General features: G+C 48.0%; 1 protein-coding gene and 1 long non-coding RNA gene across 3 annotated transcripts in view; one reads left to right on the forward strand and one right to left on the reverse strand.

Moving 5' to 3' along the window:
* The first annotated feature begins 2,170 nt into the window (after nt 1–2,170).
* On the forward strand, nt 2,171–18,175 carry GJA5 (gap junction protein alpha 5). Of its 2 annotated transcripts, XM_030869248.3 has the most exons (3): nt 2,171–2,271; nt 15,044–15,139; nt 15,347–18,175. In XM_030869248.3, exons 2-3 carry the CDS (start codon nt 15,076–15,078, stop codon nt 16,150–16,152), a joined length of 870 nt encoding a protein of 289 aa, XP_030725108.1. In that variant the 5' UTR covers nt 2,171–2,271; nt 15,044–15,075; the 3' UTR covers nt 16,153–18,175. The 2 variants fall into 2 exon arrangements, with proteins under 2 accessions (XP_030725108.1, XP_030725107.1); XM_030869247.3 differs by having other exon boundaries at nt 15,044–18,175.
* The window catches only part of LOC138842552 (uncharacterized), a 68,055-nt gene continuing 63,332 nt past the window's right edge, over nt 15,023–19,745 (reverse strand). Inside the window, exon 3 of the long non-coding RNA XR_011377235.1 lies at nt 15,023–15,764. This is a non-coding gene — a long non-coding RNA (uncharacterized lncRNA). The remainder of the gene's footprint in view (nt 15,765–19,745) is intronic.

The raw sequence follows: 19,745 nt of genomic DNA on the forward strand, positions 1-19,745 counted from the left end.
TGGGCACTCAGAGGAAAATGGCATCCTCTCTTCACCTTCAGCCACGCCCTCAGCTGGACCCTCCTTTGACAGCTGATGATCTAGGAGTTAATACTCCACTAAAACTTGCCCACTCTCAGATTATCTTTCAAATGAGACTTATGGGTTCTTTAACTGGCCATCTCCTGGCTGAAGATAATAAGGTATTCCCAGGAACCCACAGCCTTTTCGAGTGACTGAGATGTAAGGACAAAGCCATAGTGTGGAGAAAATCTCTGCTTTGGAGAGGAAACTGGATATCACCAGGGCTCCCTATGTTTCACATGTTGAATTCCATCCCAGGAGTTTGCACCAGCCATGGGAAGTACAGGCAGGAGGAGGCAGGCATTGCATTGTATTGCATTGCATTGTATTGCATTGCATTGTATTGTATTGCATTGCATTGCATTGCATTGCATTGTATTGTATTGTTTTGTATTGTATTGTATTGTATTGTATTTTGCAGTCACATCCACAACACTTACCATGTACCAGACAGGTGCCTTACACATCTGCATTAGTCCTCATGATGACCTAGGAGGTAGTTATTATTATCCCTAATTTACAGTCGAGGGAACTAAGAGGCATAGAGTTTATGCTAACTTGCCCACTGTTACATAGCTGGTAAGTGGTAGAGACAGGATTCAAACCCAGTCTGGCCCCAGCACCTGCTCTGAAGCTACATAGGAAAAGAGGTGGGGAAACTCTGGCTAAGGAATCAAGAATCTTGAGTTTGTTTTCAGCAGGGCTGCTGTCTCGCTAGACACAGGAAATTTGGCCCCATGTTCTTTCCCCTCTTGCTGATCCTAAGCTTATTCACCCATGAAAAATATCACCCACTAAAGAAACAAAGTTTTGCAAACTGTTGGAATATTTGTGAATATATGTGAATGTGATGATGTGGAGCAAAGGAATGGATCTGGGTTCTGGTCCTGCCTCTGCCATGTACTATGTGTGACATTGACGAATGGCCTTGAGTCTTCGGGCCTCAGTTTTCCTGGCTGCCCCAGATGATCTCTGGGGTTTTCTTCTAGCTCTCACAATCTGTGGGCTCTTGGTCATTGGTTTGTCTGATTTCAGTCCACTCGTAGTCACCTCTGTCGTTGACTTTTATCACGGTCCAACTGGGTCCATGGTTAAGCATGTAAGTTGAGGAGTTGAGGAAAGTAGTTGAGAATGAGGGGAGCTTGAGGGTACAGATGCCTCACGGTTTCCAAATTTGCCCACCTGTGACATGTGATTTAATAAGAGACAGCCTTACTTCCGTCAGCTCAGTTCCAGCTGGGAGGCCTGTATGCTTTTGTGGAAAGAGCGAAGAGGTGACTTTTGGCATTGGCTAAAACTTCTAATCCGGACTCTCCCATTTACTAACTGGGTTACCATGATCATGATTTCTCTGAACCTCAGTTTCCTCAAATGTGAAATGTAGAACTGTCTACCTTGAGAACTGGACATCGGAATGATGAAGTGAAATAAAAATATTATATCTAGATCTATATCCATATCCCTCTCACCCCTAGCCCAGTGCCTGCCACATAGAAAGCACTCTCTTTTCATTAGAGGAGAAGGAGAAAGGAGTCCTGGCCAGAGGAGATGCCCTCTCCCTGCCCCTTTGAGCTTTCAGGTTACCTCTGATGTCTGTTCTGGGTGTGGGTGCTTGTGACTTGTGAATCTCAGCTCACTCGTGTGGGCATAGTAGAGGTTTCCCAAAAGACCCGCTCTGGGAATGAGCACTCTTTTTTTCTGATGACAGGAAAAGGATGGGGAAAAGAGATCTCCAGGGTAGTGCCAGCTTTCCCGCTGACGCCCCAGGAAAGTGGCCCGGCAGAGGTTGAGCAGGCAAAGACTAGAGAGGCAGCGCACCACCAGCCGGAGGGAGAGGGGGCCAGCGCGAGGACTGTGGTGACGGTGACAGGGGCAGGGCAGGGGGGGGGGAGGAGGACTCAGTCTCCTTCTGGGGAGAACGCGGCGAGGAGAGGCTGCAAGGAGGTAGACGGGAGAAAACTCATTAAATGAGCAAAGATTCTAGGAGCACAAGAGAGAGAGGGGAGGGAGGGATCTCGAGGGGGAAGGGGGAGGAGAGAGAAAGAGTAGGAAGAAGTGGGCGGAGGGAGGGTGACAGATAGCGATTAAAAAGAGGGTGGGAGAGGAACGACCGACAGGCTGGAGAGCAAGGAAGAGTGGGCAGCGGGGGAGAGGCGGTCAGAGAACCAAGAAGCCGACTGGAATTCCAGACAGGAGGAAAAGAGGAAGGTAAGGGGAAACTTGAATTTTAAGAGATAAAACTACCAGTTGATGGGAGAGAGGCAGAGAGAGAGCCTTGAATCTCCAGCTTTGTTGCTGGATCACAGCAAAACTCTGTCTCTGCACCTGTGGGTTTCCTCCCTGCCCCTCTCAGCAGTCCCTGTGATGGTGAGCTTTGGGTATATTAAAGAGAACAGCTTATGAAGCAGCCGATAAATCACTTACTCAATTTAGAAGGAGCTGTAGAAATGCAAGCGGAGGGCCTTTGCCGTCCATCTACCTCTCACAGATGCGCCGTGCTCCAGGGGCATCTTACAAGCAGGACACCAGGTCATTTCCAGGCACTTTTGTGAAGATTGGCATTGGCCCTTTAAAAACCCAAGCCATCGCTGTTTTACCATGCTTCCTCTAGGCCTGGAATTCTTTTTGAAATGCTTTCCACAGCATCTAGGAAAGTGTTTTGATTTTTCCCCCCTAGGGCATGTTGGATGGTTTAAAAATATTCCCTGCTTAGTTTCCTATGGAGTATCATGTCCCCGCTGTCCATTGTGAGCAATCTGGTCACTTGCTGTTGGAGGAAAGAGGCTGGTGAGATCCGGAGAGGAAGCCGGGGAGAGGTGCCCACCGCAAGGTCTCCTTTCCTCCTGGGCGCAGGGCAGGAAGGTTCCTGACAGCCCCTTGATCTCCCTTCCGAGCATGTGGTAAAGGAGCCTGGACTCAGGGCCCAAGAGACCTGGGCTCTGGTGCACTGAGGGGCTGTGTGACCTTGGGCCAGACAGTTCCCCCTTCTGGGCCTCAGTTTCCTCATCTGTAAAATGAAAGGTTTGAAGTAGCAGGATCCCTCTGGTTCCCTTCAGCAGTAACACTGTCCAAGGCTGAGATTCCTTAGCTCAAATGCACCTCAGAACCACTTCAAAAGGGGAGGCTGACACAGGAGTTTACATCCTTACTGTGCCTTTGTTCACTTTTTCCTTCGTCCCCCCTCTCTCAGTATCCTGTCATAATGGAGGAGTTCTTGGTTCTGACCCGTCAGCATCTCACTGGGCTGTCTCCTGAGCACAGCTCTGGCACAGCGGGCCCGACTGGCCTAAGAGAAGGAAGGGCAGTGTGGGGAGCGCTGGGCAGGGGGTCAGGAGGCCGGGGTGGAAGCCAGTGACACTGAACACAGAAGAGACCAAGGCCACCCCCGTCTGCCGGGGGTGGTGGCTCCATGCCTGGGGACGCGAGCTGGTCTTTAGACGATCCTAGCTTAACTTGCACATCATCAGGCCAAGCGGTCGCCACCTCTTTCACCCACTAACCCTGGAGTCACAGCCCAGCCCAGACCCTGTTCTCGTGGGACAGCTCTCTCCACCCTGTGGCCAGGTTCCCCGCGGTGCCATTGCTGTCCGGAGCCTTCTCCCCTCGCTGATCCTCCAAGCCTTTTCCTCACTCAGCCGCTGTAGAGCAGCTCCAGTGACCACTGGGCATATGGCAGGCAGTACCGGGACGTGTGTTTCCTGACTTCTAAACCGGCACCCTCAGGGCATCCCCTCCCGGAGACGCGTGAAGTTCAGAGAGCCACGGCAGTAACACAACTGTGTTGCCCAGCTTGGCCGCTGGCTTGGAACCCCAGAGATGTTCTTGCTGGGCTGTTGAGACTGGTTATTGTTCTTGTCTCCTAACTGCCTCACTCCTGTCCCCCTGCCAGGTGCTGGTCTAAAGTCCTAGGCCATTAGAACCGGAAGAGGTCTCCTAGATTGCCAGTCAACATCTTCTTTGACAAATAAGGAAAACAAGGCCTAGAAAAGGCAAGTGACTTGTTGAAGACGACACAGTGAGTCAGGGCCATTTGAGTTGGGAGAACATCCCGCTCTGTTCACGCATACCTAGGGCTCTTCTGCCTTCCGTCCTTGGCTGTGTTTTCTGAGCCTCCATTTCTCCCCAAACCTCCCTGCTTCCTGCATGGAAGCATCTCTGTAATCCTGCTTCCTGGCAGTGACACCACCTGCCCACCTGCTCCTGCTCATCTCCGCCGGCTGGTGGGGGGCACATGCCGTGGAGGGTCCTGGGCTCTCGCAGCCAGCCGGGCTACCGCAGGGCAACCTGGCCTCTTGGGTCCTGACTGATCCCCGCTCTGGGCCCAGCCAGTTAACACAGGGCAGGGAGCCTGTCTGTGTGGATCGATCAGGACAGGAACTAGAAGACCTGCAGTCCTTAGGGCCAGGGAGACCCAAGGCCCAGGCTCTGCCTTCCGTCCCAGGAAAGAACTCCCCCACCGGGGAGTCCAGCAACTCTCTGTATGAACTGGCTCCACTCTGGGCTCCAGGATTGAACTGACTGAAGGGGAGAGATGCCCACTTTCCCGGGAAAGCTTCAGTTCTCCTAGGAAGGAAGGTGACTTCCTTTCTACAGTCAGAAGCTGCTGGCTCCTGGCAAATGACCGCTTTATGCCACTTCGTGAATCAATTGTTTCTGACATTTTAGCAACTCATGGGGAAGAAAAATTCAGCCTTCAATAATCCACTCACCTTCATAAGGAAAGGGAGTCAGGAGGTCTCAGAATCAGAGGTACTGAAATAACACAGAGGCATCTTAGAGTTTATCTGATTCAGGGGTAAGGCAGAAGGAAGGGCCTAGGCATTTGGAATCACATTTGGGTTAAAATTTCAGCTGTGTAAACCTTGGGAAAATTATTTAATGTCTCCGATCCTCAGTTTCTTCATCTGTCAAAGAGGTTAATAATAAATAATTTCCTTGTAAGGTTTTATGAAGATTAAATAAAATAATGTATTTTAAATGGCTACCCCATAGTAAATGCTCAATGAACAACAGAACAATAGAGTGGAATCCAGGTCACCTGGTGCTCAGTCCAAGTCTCTTTGAATTGAGACTCATTTGATGCAAAGGCCTTTCCACAGTGAAGGCTCACCATGACATGAAATTCTGAGAAGGCACTGCTTGGTTTTTATGACCACAGGTTTTTTTTCTGGGTCGACTTTTGCTGACCTCTAAGTTGGGAGTCAGAATATCTAGATTCGCCTCTTGGCTTTGCCACTTTGCCACTAATTTGCCACACCATCGCAACTGGGCGAGTCGCAAATGTTCCCCAGATGTTCTAACTTAGAGCTGGAAAGGCCTTAGCAACCATCCAGCTCAAACACTTAGTTTTACCCATGAGTGAACTCAGGCTCAGGGAGGGGGAATGTCTTGACTAGAGTCACAAAGAAATAGCTGGAACCAGAAAGAGCCTCTCTTCTGAGGCTCTTTTGTCCATAGAGGACTTAGAGAATCTTAATCCAACCTGGCATCTTCATGATTCAGGAGAGGACAGGTGTGTTTAGGGGTCAGGATGCCTCTTCTCCTCAGATCACAGAGTAGACAACCTCCTATTCCTCTTTCAAGTAGAACTGAGCCAGCTTCAAGCCTACACACAATGTGGACATGCCTTTGGATTGGTGATCAGATTCCAAAGTGCTGCAGCTCCTCAGAAGGAGGGAATTATATGAAGCACATATTTTATAATATGGACTCATGTGGAGTCCATCTCTAGGCCCCAAAGCTCGAGTTAAAGAAAAGTTCAGGGGCAGGCTCGACCAATTACGAGAACACAAGGGACCTGATTGGAGTGGGATTCTACGCCTCCCTTCCTCTCCACCCCGCCTCTCTTCTTTCCACCTAGTGAAATAACTGATTTAGAGTTAAATTAATATCCTTCCCGTTGCCCATGTTTTTCCCACCTCTGATAGTCACCCTCCCCCACTTGGTGGCACACAGGGCGTCCTTGCTGTGTCCCTCTAACCGGCCTGCTGCATGTCAAATGCTGCATCAAGCTGACTAGTTGGGTCATGTTTGAGAGTTTTTACTGGAAATGGCAGAAAAGAAAACAAGGAACTAACATTATTGAGTGTCTACTATGTGCCAATTACTGTTCTAGATGTTTCCACTTACTCACACATTGTTCAATCCCCATGAGGAAACATTCCCCTTTTTTCAGATGTAGAGGAAACTGAGAGGTTATGTTACTTGCCTGAGGTCACACAACTAGAGGGTGATGGAAGCAAGGTTCGATTCCCACTCTTCCTGGGAACCACGAGTCCCACCACCTAACTCTTTCTGTTCCCGTTGCTCTTGTTACGATCTGACATCAGGGGAACACCAGAGCCTGCTGTCCGGCCAGCCAAGAGCCCGGCAGTCGACACGGCCGCAGCCAAGAACACTTACTGGCTAAAAAAGGAAATAACTTTCTATATGTGAATTCTGGCCAAAGGGTGGCAGATGCTGCAGAGTCTGGGAATCCTGACCACTCTGGGCTGAAGGCCTCCACGTGACCATCAATTCTAGGAACAGCATATGCAAGGGACGGCCAATCCACAAACCAGAGGCTGAAAGGAAAAACCCTGGGCCTCTTACGGGAAAAGATCTGCTCGGGGGGTTAAGACACTGGAGCTCTGGTCACAGGTTTGTCACCAGCTGTCAGTCCTATCAGTCCTAGGGCCTCTTTGCTTTTCTTTCCCTTTAAGAGACACAGGGTGAGCTGTGACAAAGCAAGAGAGAGGCATGGACATATATACACTACCAAACGTAAGGTAGATAGCTAGTGGGAAGCAGCCGCATAGCACAGGGAGATCAGCTCGTGCTTTGTGACCGCCTGGAGGGGTGGGATAGGGAGGGTGGGAGGGAGGGAGACTCAAGAGGGAAGAGATATGGGAACATATGTATAGCTGATTCACTTTGTTATAAAGCAGAAACTAACACACCATTGTAAAGCAATTATACCCCAATAAAGATGTTAAAAAAAAAAAGAGAGACACAGAGAGAAAGGCAGGAGCCAGGCAGACCAGGTTCAAGGCCCTGATGCAGCATTTGCTACTTGTGTGACTCTGTACAAGTTACTTAAATTCTGAGTCTCAGTTTTCTTGGCTGTAAAATGGAATAATACTGCTTTCCTAGCAGGGCTGAAGTAATGGTTAGAAAGTAATGTTAATGTCATGTAAGAGTTAGTATAGTTAGTATAGTTATATAATACTATATATAATAACTATATATAGTTATATAATATATATATAACTATAAAGTATAGTTATAAAATGCTTCACACATGGAAAGCACTCAACTTAGTGATATCTGTTATCATGATTACTTAACTTCCCCGGACCTTTGTCTTCATCTTGTATAGAAATAAAGGGTTGAGTTCGCTTGATCCCTGGATCCTTTTTAGCTCTACTGTACTATGAATCAATGACAAGATGTTGGAAATAATAAAGCATTTCGTAAATATAATTTTCATTAATAACTGCATAGGTATTAATCAACCCCTTCCGGTAATTAATAAAGACGTCCTGATAGTTCATTGTCATTGACTATCTCCATTTGCCAGCCCCTCCCATCCATTCCTTGTACATATGTCTTCTCCTAACTTTTTAAGAAGAAAATTACTTATCCTCGCATAATTCTCTTTCTCTACTTTGCCTGCTCCCTTCTACCTCCTTGGCTTTGAAACAACTGTCGGCCGGCAGGATCTCTGAGTGGACCACTCTGTCCTTACCATAATCAAATAATTAAATTTAAAGAGGAGTTAATTATCTGCCCTTGGCTGGAGTAGCAGGAAGACTAAAGTGATAGTTAATCTCCTCCATCTGTCTCTTTTTCCCTCTCTCTCATCTCTAGCTCCCTCTCCCCTCTCTAGTGGTCAAGGTTCAGGGGTGCAGGCCCCCTCTGGACTTCTCATTCTGAGAAAGTTGCCCACACTGCCCAACTCGGTAGCTGTAGGTATATCATACATCTATCTGGTTGAAGTAGCTACCCCAAACCTAAATCAGGAAAAGAATGAGAATTCTAAATGTAAGAGTTACCCTGAACCCTGCACAAATCAACTCTGTGTTCTAATAGTTATCTCACAAATAGCCCTGTGGCAGTTATCTTGTGTCACAGAGGCCAGCCTTCGATGAGTAAGGCTCTTCAAAGAAAGGAACTTAAGGTGAGTTAGACAGAATCTAATACAGTTCTTAAGGCAGGGGCATCACTGTCAGAAGAGACAACAGCTGGCTTTGGTGACAACTTCACCGCTTACTAGCAAGTCATCCTCAAGTGATTTTGCTCAAAACACCCTCTCTGAGCCTTGTAAGAAGGGGACGGGGCCAGTCCCTAGTTCCTCCAATTACTGTGAGAATCAAATGAGAATACATATATATCAAGAAACTTGCAGAGTGTCTGGCACATAGAAGGGTCTCAATGAGTGTTAGGTTTTCTTATAATTATTGTTATTATCACCTAGATTCAAATTCTCTTTTTGTGTAACTCTGGGTAAACTAGCAAATGAAGCTGAGAATCTCGAAGGATAATAAAGATTGATGAGGTAGCTGAGGACCAAGACCACTCTCTCATGTAATCCTCCCTACATATCCATCTTAGGGAGAAACTACTGGGGTGAGGGAAGATTAGAAAAATGTACATTAGTGAATAAGCTCCAAAAGAGTTCCAAGATGATGGTTATAGTTGGCACTTCACTTTATAAAGCCACCTTTGATGTCTGGTGTAGCATTGGGGCGCACAAGCACTTTCTGAACCGAGCTGCACTGACATGATACCATGTCTAAGGCATCCTTTGAGTGAGGCCCTTTGGGTCTTTTTACAACAGAATTCTCTTCATTGGGAAGCAAGTCAACCCTGCCCTTGCCGCATTCCACTGTATGGTGAGAGGAATTAGAGCACGAGCCCAGGAGATTGTTACTATTACTGTGAATAACAATCTTTATTGAGAACCAGAGGTCTGTTAGATACTATCCAGTACATGTGTCATTGTCCAGAATTAGACTCAGCCTCTGCAGCGTGGTCTTAAAATCTAATGTTGACAAACTTGGGTGAGTTTCCCAGTGATGTGGGGGAGGCAGAGAAAGAATAGTCCATGGTGACCAAGTCTCTGCTCTAGACGTGTTCAGTCCTGCTGAGCCAAGTGGAGGACTCTCTCATGGGCAGAAGGACGGCTCAGTGGCTTTTCTCTCCCTGGTGTCCCAGTCACCATAGTCATTGTGCAGATGTCCCTAGGGCCAGCTTCCCAGGGAGGTGCCTCTAGTGGCATTAGGTGTTTTGAGTGACCTGAATGCTGTCATTCATCCACTGTTGTTTCTAAAAAGTACACGAGGGCTTCGCTGGTGGCGCAGTGGTTGAGAGTCCGCCTGCCGATGCAGGGGACACGGGTTCGTGCCCCGGTCCAGGAAGATCCCCCCCAAAATGTACATGAATCGACCTGTCAGGTGCAGGGCAAGATATTAAGCAATAAGGGGGAAGAGAGGGTAAGGTGATTCGGGGGAGGATCCAGTGATGAACAGTTACGGGGCTTGTCTTCAAAGACTCAGGGTTGAGTTGGAGAGATAATACACAGCAGAGCAAATAATTCTCCTTAGGTGTGTGAAATCCCAATGGTTTTACCATTTAACCCAAGGCCCAGCTGCTGACTTGGGGGGCCACAGAAATTGCTGTCAAATCGTAAGGGCTGTTATATTTGGTTTCAGAGGACAGAACTAGAATCAACAGAAGGAAGAGAATTTTCAAGGCATCCCCATGGTAGATTCTTGCTCACTTGCAACATGTCTTCTTGAGCAGGAGAGTCGGGGGTGCAGTTTCAGCTGTGTGCTGGGTGTCGCACCTGTCACCTGCAGCCTGCCTAGCTTATGCTGCAGCCACTACTAAAGGACTGCAACGAGCGGGGTGACTACCGAGTGCAGTGCCTTATGTCCGCACCCCATTTGGGGGCTTTGTCAGAGGTAATGCAATCTTACTGCCAGACCAAACATTTTTTTTCAATTATTAAGAAAGCATTTATTATGCACCTAATGAGAAAGCCTAATGCAATAAGAATACAAAGCAGAAGACAGGCTTTTGACTTTGAGAATTCTACTACCCATCTAAGGGAAAAAGCCGTTAAATCCTTGAGGGCAGGAGTCATGCCTGATCTGTTTATTAATCTAACAGATATCACTGCGTGCCTAGTATTTGCCAGGCCTGGGACCTGTGAGGTATTATTTCAGTACCCAGAACGGTAGTAGACACATAGTAGGGACTCAGAAAAAATACTTGCGGGTTGGCTGTTAGACAAGAAGCTTTTGGAGAACAAGTGTAAGGCAGCATATAACCCAGTGTGGGAACGTATCCTGCCTGCTGCATGGTAATTTAGCATCTTCAGAGTTCGAGAGTCATCCAAGAGGGACGAGAGCAATTTGCAAAGACGTCTCCATTTCCACCTAGATCTGTGGGGTCAGTAGAAGAGGTGCTGGCTCTGAGTTCATGTTAATTTGGGTTGCTCTAAATTGGTTGTCTTTAACAACAGTGGCTGCCTAGGGCGGCAACAGTGCCCACATGGAGGAGCACCAGACTGGGAACGTAGACCCTGAATTTTATTTCTAGCCATATAATACATGAAGTAAAGGAACAAAATGATTCATGCTCACTATGCACAAATACCTTCCTCTGGCCCTTTCCCTCTTCTCCAGGTGTAATGTTACTATTACCAAAGACGTTCCCTAATGACTTCTCCAAAATTTTTGCTTTGTCCCAGGACATGACACAGTAAAAGAGGATGTGGAAGGTCTTGGAGTAAAGAACGTTCAGAGTTGGGATGTTCTTGTCCAGGTTCTAGGGAACATCTCTCTTTGCCTTGGGGACTTCAGAACTTGCATCAGTTGCAAAGGGCTGTAGAATTCAATTACCCAGGGCTCTATGGAGGGTCCAGGCCCCACCCTGAACCAGAGTCAACCCGCCTTACATTCCCATAGCCCCCTGTGTCTCCCTAATGTCAACACACATCGTGCTTTATTGCAATTATGTGTTTGTTCTCTCTCCTTAATTAAGGGAAATAAAGGCAGTTAAGCTCAGTAAAGGCAGGGACTCCTTGCTTGTCTTTTTAACTGTTGCATCTTCAGTGCCATCATCACTGCATGATACCTGGTAACTGGTAACCACTCAACAAACTTATTAAATGAATGAACGAAAGGGAAGGACATCGTAGGCAGAGGCAACATGGGGAGCCAAGATAAAGAGGTGAGAAACTGTGGGCCGTGAATACACGTGTGGGGAGTTGTGTAGCTTAAGTACTGAGTATGTGAGGGGAACAGCAGAAATAGAATGGATGAGGCTGTGCCGTGGAGGGTCTCAAGTGCAAGTTAAATCGTTTGGACTTTATAAGCAGTAGGAAGCCAGTGAAGGTCACAGATAAAGCAGTGGGGTATACTACCATTTTTATTTGACAGAATTTATTCATGGCATGGGCGGCTGCCTTTGCCCGTCCTAACACACTTCCTGCCAAGAAATGGATAATAATCTACAAAACGTTTTATGTGCTGTACACCCAGAAAACTCAATGAGTGTCTAATCTACAAGTTTCTTTGGCTGAGTTTGTCGGGGGTCCAAAGGGACCCAGAGGTGTTGGGAAACTGACTTCAGCCGGGGACCTTTCATATTATAAGCTGAGCAGCTGGTACATGATAGCAATGTTAAGTTTCTCTGACCTTGTTTGAGTCATCCAGGATGTCGCAAACGAGAGGTTTTTCACCCTATATACTGCTGCCAGGGCCCACGGGGTCTGCCCTAGCCCACACCTCCCCAGCTGGTTAGTTTCTCTTGTTCTCTCCCAATGAGGCATCCTAAGACTGTCTTTCTGATATTCTGCGATGTTCCTTTCTTGTACCTGTGTTTTACTTCTTCCAGGTGGGACTCCTTGGACTACAAGTGAGGCAGTCAGCAGGCAAACCTCTTGGCAGACTAGACCAAAGCATCACATTCTTTGCCTTGAACTATTTATATATTTCCTTGGGGACTTGCAAGGAATGAGTGACAGAGTCAGAAGATCAAGGGGAAAATCTTCAGAAGTTGAGGAGAGTTTGGAAACTTGCCCCAAATCCTGGAAGAATATAACATTTGTTTCTCTCTTTCTTTCTTTTTGATTGCCATTTCTCTTTCCTTCTGGCTTTCTCCCCTTCTTCTCTTCCATCTGTTTCTCTCTTCTTGGTAATGCACATCTCTCTACCTTCCACTTTCTCCTATTCTTGTCCTGCCCCACCACTTTCCTTGCTAGTCATGGCTGCCTTTTATTCAGTTCTTATATTCTGAGCACTGTGCTAAGTGCTTTTTACCTATCGCCTCATAATACTCTATGAGCTAAATGATAGTATATCCATTTCACAGGTGAGGAGGTTGAGACACAGATCCAGTAACTTCCCCAAGCTCAGCAGATATTCACAGGGATTTGAACTCCATTTAGCTAACCCCCAAATTAACTTCCCTTAATGGTTACAGGATCTCTTTTCTCCCATTTCCAACCCCCCCTTGTCTTTTCCCTCTTTTTGCTCCTCCTCTCTCCCCTTCTCTCCCTCCCTTCTCTCTGACACTCGCCACATCCTGGCCTTCACATGCGTGCTGATGACCCTGAAGGTGCTGAACACTGCACACGTGCCCAGAAGGGATCACAGACCATTCAGACTCTTATCTAATCAGTCATTTTCCTTTTGGACTAACGCGCCACAATTTTCCACTTTTGGAGGCGATGGAGGGGGCCCTTCATCATGTGAGGAAAAGGGCAAATGTCTGATCACAAACCAGAGGAAAGGGCTCAAGACTTGGAAGCGTCTTTGATATGGAAGGGAACAGAGATAAGGCCCTTTCCGCTTACTCATGGACTCTCTCATTCCCCGGGACGCTGTGTACTCTCAGGGTTGGGGAGTGGAGGGCTGGGAGAAGACAGAGCCGGGAGGCTGGTCTCTGTCAAGGTATCAACTCAGAAGCCAAAGCCTGGACCGTGAAATATGGAACCTCGCCCTGTCCCTCCTCATATGCATAAGGATAGGAACTGGGATAGGATAGGAATCAGGGGCACACTGGCAGCAAAGATGTGAAGGTTAAAGTTTGAACTTGACAACCTCTAAGGTCCCATCGTTATCAGAGGTTTTAAGATTCCAAGAAGAGAATATTTACCTTCAATTCCCACCCCCCCCCCCGGCTTTTTTTTTGGTCATTCTGTTGATTAGGACTGGTTGATTAAAGGCTTAAGCCATAAGGACATTTATTGTTCATCAAGTAAGAATTCTGGAGGTAGAAGATTCAAGAGTTGATTCAGACGTCTCAGGGCACTGGTTGGCATTTCTGAGATTCCCTGGGAAGCTTCAGGCATCTTGACTCACACAAACTGTCCACAGGCAGGAAGTCGTGGGGGTGAAGAGGACTTCAAGTGAGGCTCTATTTACTGGGGATGGTAAAACATTTTCTAGAGCAATCCTTCCACATCAGACTCTCCCCACACCTCACAGACCAGAACTAACTGCAGTGGAGGCTGAGAAAGTGATAGCTGGCCTTCTCACCCTGCTTATGGGACACAGCAAGGAACAGGGGATTGGTTTGCCACCGGGTAGAAAACACCAGTGCCTGCCACCCCCTCCTTCATTCACTCAACTAAGATTCACTAAGTACCCACTCTGGGCCGGGTGATGATGGTACAGAGGACAAGAGAATTCCTGTTCTCAAGGAGCTCCTACTGGAAGAACACAGACAGGCAGAGGATCACAAAACAAGATGGCAAGTGCTGGGAGAGGACTGAGTGTCCCCAGGGCCACCACAGAGCTGAAGACGCTCAGCTTGAGGAAGCAGGGAGGGCTGGGAAAGCAATGACTGGGTTAAGTTTTGAAGGGTAAATGGGATGCAGCTAGGGGTGAGGGAGCATGTAGGAGGTGGCTGAGTGGAGAGCATCTGGGAACCTTCCAGGGCTTGGCATGCTGGACACGACAAAGGCAACAAGGGGATAGGCAGGAAACGAGGCTGAAGAAGCATGCCAGGACCTGATGAGGGAAGGTTCTGTGTGGGACTTAAAGGTTTGGAGCGTTTATTCTGGATGTGTGGGTGAGCAGGTCTGTGTGTGGGAACCTTCTGTCTGCAGAAAGACAAGCCGAGCTGTACAGCTGGAATGGCTGCATGGCAGTGACGTGTAGATCAGCACTGCCAGCTGCTAACCAGCTGGGGGAACCTGTGAAACCTTTGAATGTTTTTGTTTCCCACCTCCCGATAGAGTTGGCCCATGCTGGATGGCTCTGATCGTTACTGAAATAGAAATAGAAACAGAAAATGCTTCCTAAGGGGCCAAATTTGCCTCTCCCACCCTCACCTTTTTCTCTTCCACCTAGTTCTGGCCTCTGGAGTCAGAAATATATATATATATATATTTTCCACCTGACAGCAGCTCAAACACATGGAACACGTGAATTATGATTTTCAGCGTATCACATACCTCATCTCATTTACCCCTCCAAGTCCTCTGGTGTAGCTCTTCCCATTTTACAGACAAGGAAACAGACTCAGTGAGGTAAATGTCCAGAGTCACATTTGCAGGCTCCTGTCCTGTGCTCTTTCCACTACTCCAGTGTTTCTCGGGTGAGGTCCTTGCACTGCCTGCATCAGAATAATCTACGCTTCCTGCTGCAAATCCAGATTCCTGGGGGCCATCCCAGACCTCCTAGAGTAGAATCTCTGGAGATAACAGCACAGAATCCACATTATAACACACATCTCAGGTGATTTCTAGATCCATTAAAACGTGGGAATCATACTCTAATCTTGCTATCATGACTACTTTGTCTTCTCTTTCATTTTTGCTGCAGGTGGGGGAGGAGGAAGAGAGCTTTTTAGGTGAATCTGACTTCTAAGCTGCACTCTCTTAAGGAACGCATTGGTATGGGTCAGTGGAATCACAGAGCATGATTGGACCTTCCAGATGTTTGCAGAAAGCATCCCTCTGTTTTTCTCTCTGTCCCATTTGCAGGAGTCTTGGTGTCTGTCTTCTGCTGAGCCAAGATGGGTGACTGGAGCTTCCTGGGAGAGTTCCTGGAGGAAGCACACAAGCATTCCACGGTGATCGGTAAGGTCTGGCTCACCGTCCTCTTCATATTCCGCATGCTGGTGCTGGGCACGGCTGCCGAGTCCTCTTGGGGGGACGAGCAGGCTGATTTCCAGTGTGATACGATTCAGCCTGGTTGCGAGAACGTCTGCTATGACCAAGCCTTCCCCATCTCGCACATTCGCTATTGGGTGCTGCAGGTCATCTTCGTCTCCACACCCTCTCTAGTGTACTTGGGCCACGCCGTGCACACGGTGCGCATGCAGGAGAAGCGGAAGCTACGGGAGGGCGAGAGGGCCAAAGAGGTTCGGGGCGCTGCCTCTTACGAGTACCCAGTGGCCGAGAAGACAGAGCTGTCCTGCTGGGAAGAAGCGAATGGAAAGATTCCGCTCCGGGGCAGTCTGCTCAACACTTACGTCTGCAGCATCCTGATCCGCACCACCGTGGAGGTGGCCTTCATCGTGGGCCAGTACCTCCTCTATGGCATCTTCCTGGACACCCTGCACGTCTGCCGCAGGAGTCCCTGTCCCCATCCTGTCAACTGTTATGTGTCCCGGCCCACGGAGAAGAATGTCTTCATTGTCTTTATGCTGGCTGTGGCCGGACTGTCCCTTTTCCTCAGCCTTGTTGAACTCTACCACCTGGGCTGGAAAAAGATCAGACAGCGATTTGTCAAGTCACAGCAGGGCATGGATGAGTGCCAGCTTCCTGGTCCCTCTGCCCGCATAGTCAAGAGCTGCACACCACCCCCTGACTTCAATCAGTGCCTGGAGAATGGCCCTGGGGGGAAATTCTTCAATCCATTCAGTAACAAGATGGCCTCGCAGCAGAACACAGATAACCTGGCCACTGAGCAAGTGCGAGGCCAGGAGCAGATTCCTGGGGAGGGTTTCATTCATATCCGTTATGCCCAGAAGCCTGAGGTACCCAATGAAGGCTCCCCAGGTCACCGCCTCCCCCATGGCTACCAGGGTGACAAGCGCCGTCTCAGCAAGGCCAGCAGCAAGGCCAGGTCAGATGACCTATCAGTGTGACCCACCGGTGTGGCGGAACCAGGACCAGGTGGGAACAAAGGAGGCTCAGAGAGGGAAGGTGTGTCCCTTCTGACCCCATCTCTCTCATTCTCATCACTGCTCTACTCAGTTTTGGCCCTGGATCTCAATGGCATTGCTCATTTTTTCCAGAAGCTATGACCAGGTCTTTGTGGGTGCAGTAAGAGACATGGCTACCTACCCAGGCTCCTTCACCCTCCACTCAGAATCCTCAGTGAAGCCTTTCATATTACTCAGTGAATGGGATAGAGGAGGGGACGGGGACCATGGCAAATCTGACCTGGGAGGGACAGCCAGGGGGATAGGATGACTCTCTACATACCAGCCGCACACCAGATGGATTCTCTAAGCCCCTCTGGCGTCGTTGACCCGATCACCCTTCCTCCTGCAAGGAAGAGCCCAAAGTTCCCGGCCAGCAATGAGCATGAATCAAGGAACTTGCATTATATGTGCTCTTGAATCTGTTGTCTCCTTGGACCATACCTTGGGGTGGTGGTCAGGTCGCCATGGGATGCCCTTGGCTGCCCCTCCCTCTACCCAGTCTTACTTAAAAAGAGGCCCTTAGAACTCGACCAGCAGCCTCAACTTTACAAGTGCCTTGGTATGTACCTCTGGCAAATGTCTCACCTTGATGATGTTGCAGCCTTTCCTTCTGCCAGGGTGTACAACGAGGCCGGGGAGGGGGGTGAAAAGCTCTCCTAGGGAGTCACTGTGCACACTGACTCCACTGGCATTCCTGCCACCACGTATCAACCTGCAGCTCTTTTACAGTTCAACCTGATGGCAGAAACCATCCCTTCCAGTCCTCCCTTGGCTGTCCATCCAGTGCTCCCCTAAAAACCTTATTGACCAGAATGCCCAAGAGGCCATCATCCTCTCTCACATTCTGACCCGATCACCAGCCATGGAGGCCAGTGGAATTTCCCCAGGTCTTATTAAAACAAAGAGGGCATTGTGCTTCTCAGATTCCCCTTGGGGAAAAAAAAAATAATTCTGCTGTGAAGATAAAAATGAAAAAGGAGAGAAAATACTGGAAAACTATTTTTCCCTCCTGTTTGCTTCCCTTGCTGACTGCCAGCTTAGAGTGCCAAGAGGAGGTGTGATGACAACTATGGAGGCCCCCATATCTCTCTTTCCCTGGAGGATTTAGCAGGGGCACGAAAGCAGAAAGGGAATCTCCAGCTCTCTTGGCAGGGCCCTTGTTTAAGAGCACAGAGATGCCTGTGTCTCCCCAGTGCTCCTAAAGAGACTGCCAAAAAAGCAGTGGGGACTACAGAAAAGCCCTGCCTTCCCAGGGACTGGCCAGGTTTCTCTCTTCAGTCCATCTGTAATAGGTGGTTGCCATTTTGGATGAAGGTAGAGGATGCTCAGAAGTGGCTGCCGGAACTTATAGGGAGACAGTTACTTTTTAAGATGCATGTGTGTGTTTGTGTGTGTATGTATATGCTGGGGGAAAGGGAGGGAAGTCCTGAAGTAAGGAAAGCATGCCTTAGAGACACTTGTGTCTTCCTGCCCTTTCCTCCAGATGCCTGGCAGAGGGGCTGAGTCTCACTGTTTTCAGTGTCATTAACCTAAAGAGATAAGCATGAGAGGTCGGGACAGAGGAGGCTGAAGCCTCAGAAGGAGGCTTCAGCCTCTGCCCCACCTGCCCATCTCTGGGCCCCTCTGCTGATACTTGGTTGTTATTGGTGGGTGGGGAGAAGGATGAGGGTAGAGGGGTGGAGGAAACTGACTGGGATGCCATTTAGGGAAGAATGACTGGTCATCCCAGGTTCCTGGAGGGGACACCTTTTAATCTATTCTCTGGCACTGGCATTAAGACTCTCTCTCCAAAACAAAGCAAAAAAGACTCTCTTTCCTTCCATCTCTGAAGTGTGTTTGTTTTGTGAAATGAGTGTTCTTGGATTAGAAATTCTGTGAGATCAGTCCTGATGATGGGGCTTTCAGGAAGGAAAAAGGAAATAATATGTGTCTTTTGTCCTAATAAAGTCTGGCCCTACATTTATCTCTCCTTTGTGTCCCTTTCATGCTGTGACTACAAGAGAAGGATGGCAGACTTGGTGGGGGAGGGGAGCACTTGGAGTCAGTCACCAGTCGATCAGTATTGCGAAGAGCTTTGGAATCACACATGCCAGCGTGAAAATCCCAGCTGCTGATTTGCAGCTGGACTCCAGCAAGCTCCTTAATCTCTGAAGCTTGGTTTTCTCATCTGTAAACTGAACCTAGTAATATCTACCTCATAGGTTGTTAAATGAGATACTATTTATAAAGAGTACAGCAGAGTGCCTGGGAAATAATAGTCTGTCATTAAATGGTTATTATTGTTGTTATCTTCATTATTTTTGTTGCTATGTTGAATACATAGTATTTGAAAACCTGGGATGCTGAGGGATGGTTACAGAACTTGCCTTTATGGAGCTCACAGTCTCCCTAAGATGATCAACTAAACCACATAGAGGAAACAATTAGAATAGAATGAAATAGGAATTCATTGATTATCAATTCTAGGAACTATAAGGCTCCAGGAAGTGATACATAGGAAAATACTACATAGAAGAGGACAGACCTGACCTGAGCCTTAAAGAGTGGCTAAGGTTTTAGAGAAGTGAGACCTCAAGGATGACACTGTGAAATAGGTCTAGGTATCCCCATTTTACAGACATGGAAGCTGAGTTCCAGGAAGTTTCTCTGACAGTGGGCAGCTTCTCACTGGCTTCTTTGGGTGAAATCTCATCTCTCTGGAAGAGCAAAAATGATTCTTGCTCCAAACAAAGGGTCCAGGGACCACTCAGTCCTTCACCAGCAAATGGGTGCCATTTCCTAGAGGAAGAAACAAAGGCTGGGAAGAAAACAAATGGAAGTATTATCTGAACTACCAAGTGGTCTTGTCTATCAGGGCAGGAAAGCTCTTACGGGGACTTCCCTGGTGGTCCAGTGATTAAGAATCCATTTTGCAATGCAGGGGACTCCAGTTTGATCTCTGGTCAGGGAACTAAGATCCCACTTGCTGCGGGGCAACTAAGCCCACGTGCCGCAACTACCGAGCCCGCGTGCCACAAGTAGAGAGAAGCCCACACACCGCAATGAAGACCCAATGCAGCCAATAAATAAAAACATATTTTTTAAAAAAAGAAAGCTCATGTAAACAGGGCTAGCAAAGAGGTCATAGAACACATCTTGTGACACCAGTGTTGAGATTCAAGGGTGTTCCTAACATCTGGCGTCTATCCGAGGGTAAGGTGCTCAGCCCAAATGTGCCTGAGCAGTCTAACTGGAAAAAGTACCTGGGATCCATTTTTCTTCCTAGAAAAGAAGTAGAGAATCTCTTGGTTTTATAAACATAGCTATTAACATTTGACAGTTTGTGTAACACCGCGACTGCAAAAGCCAAGGGACTTATTTTATAGTGAGTAAGATTTCAACCTCATGTATCTACTCTCATTTTATTTCCTTTCCCTCTCTAAATGTTCACCACTAAAGAGGTAAGCTGAGTACTAATCTAATGAACACACTTTGGGTTGTAGGCTCCTACAGGCCCCTTTCCTTAATTTCCTTCCTCTAGTGCCAGATAAGAC

The sequence above is a fragment of the Globicephala melas genome, chromosome 1 (assembly GCF_963455315.2).
Source record: "Globicephala melas chromosome 1, mGloMel1.2, whole genome shotgun sequence".
Taxonomy (NCBI): Eukaryota; Metazoa; Chordata; class Mammalia; order Artiodactyla; family Delphinidae; genus Globicephala; species Globicephala melas.

Bases quoted from the DNA above. Each gene is read 5' to 3' on its own strand.
- GJA5 (XM_030869247.3), top strand. From the start codon at position 15,076: ATGGGTGACTGGAGCTTCCTGGGAGAGTTCCTGGAGGAAGCACACAAG.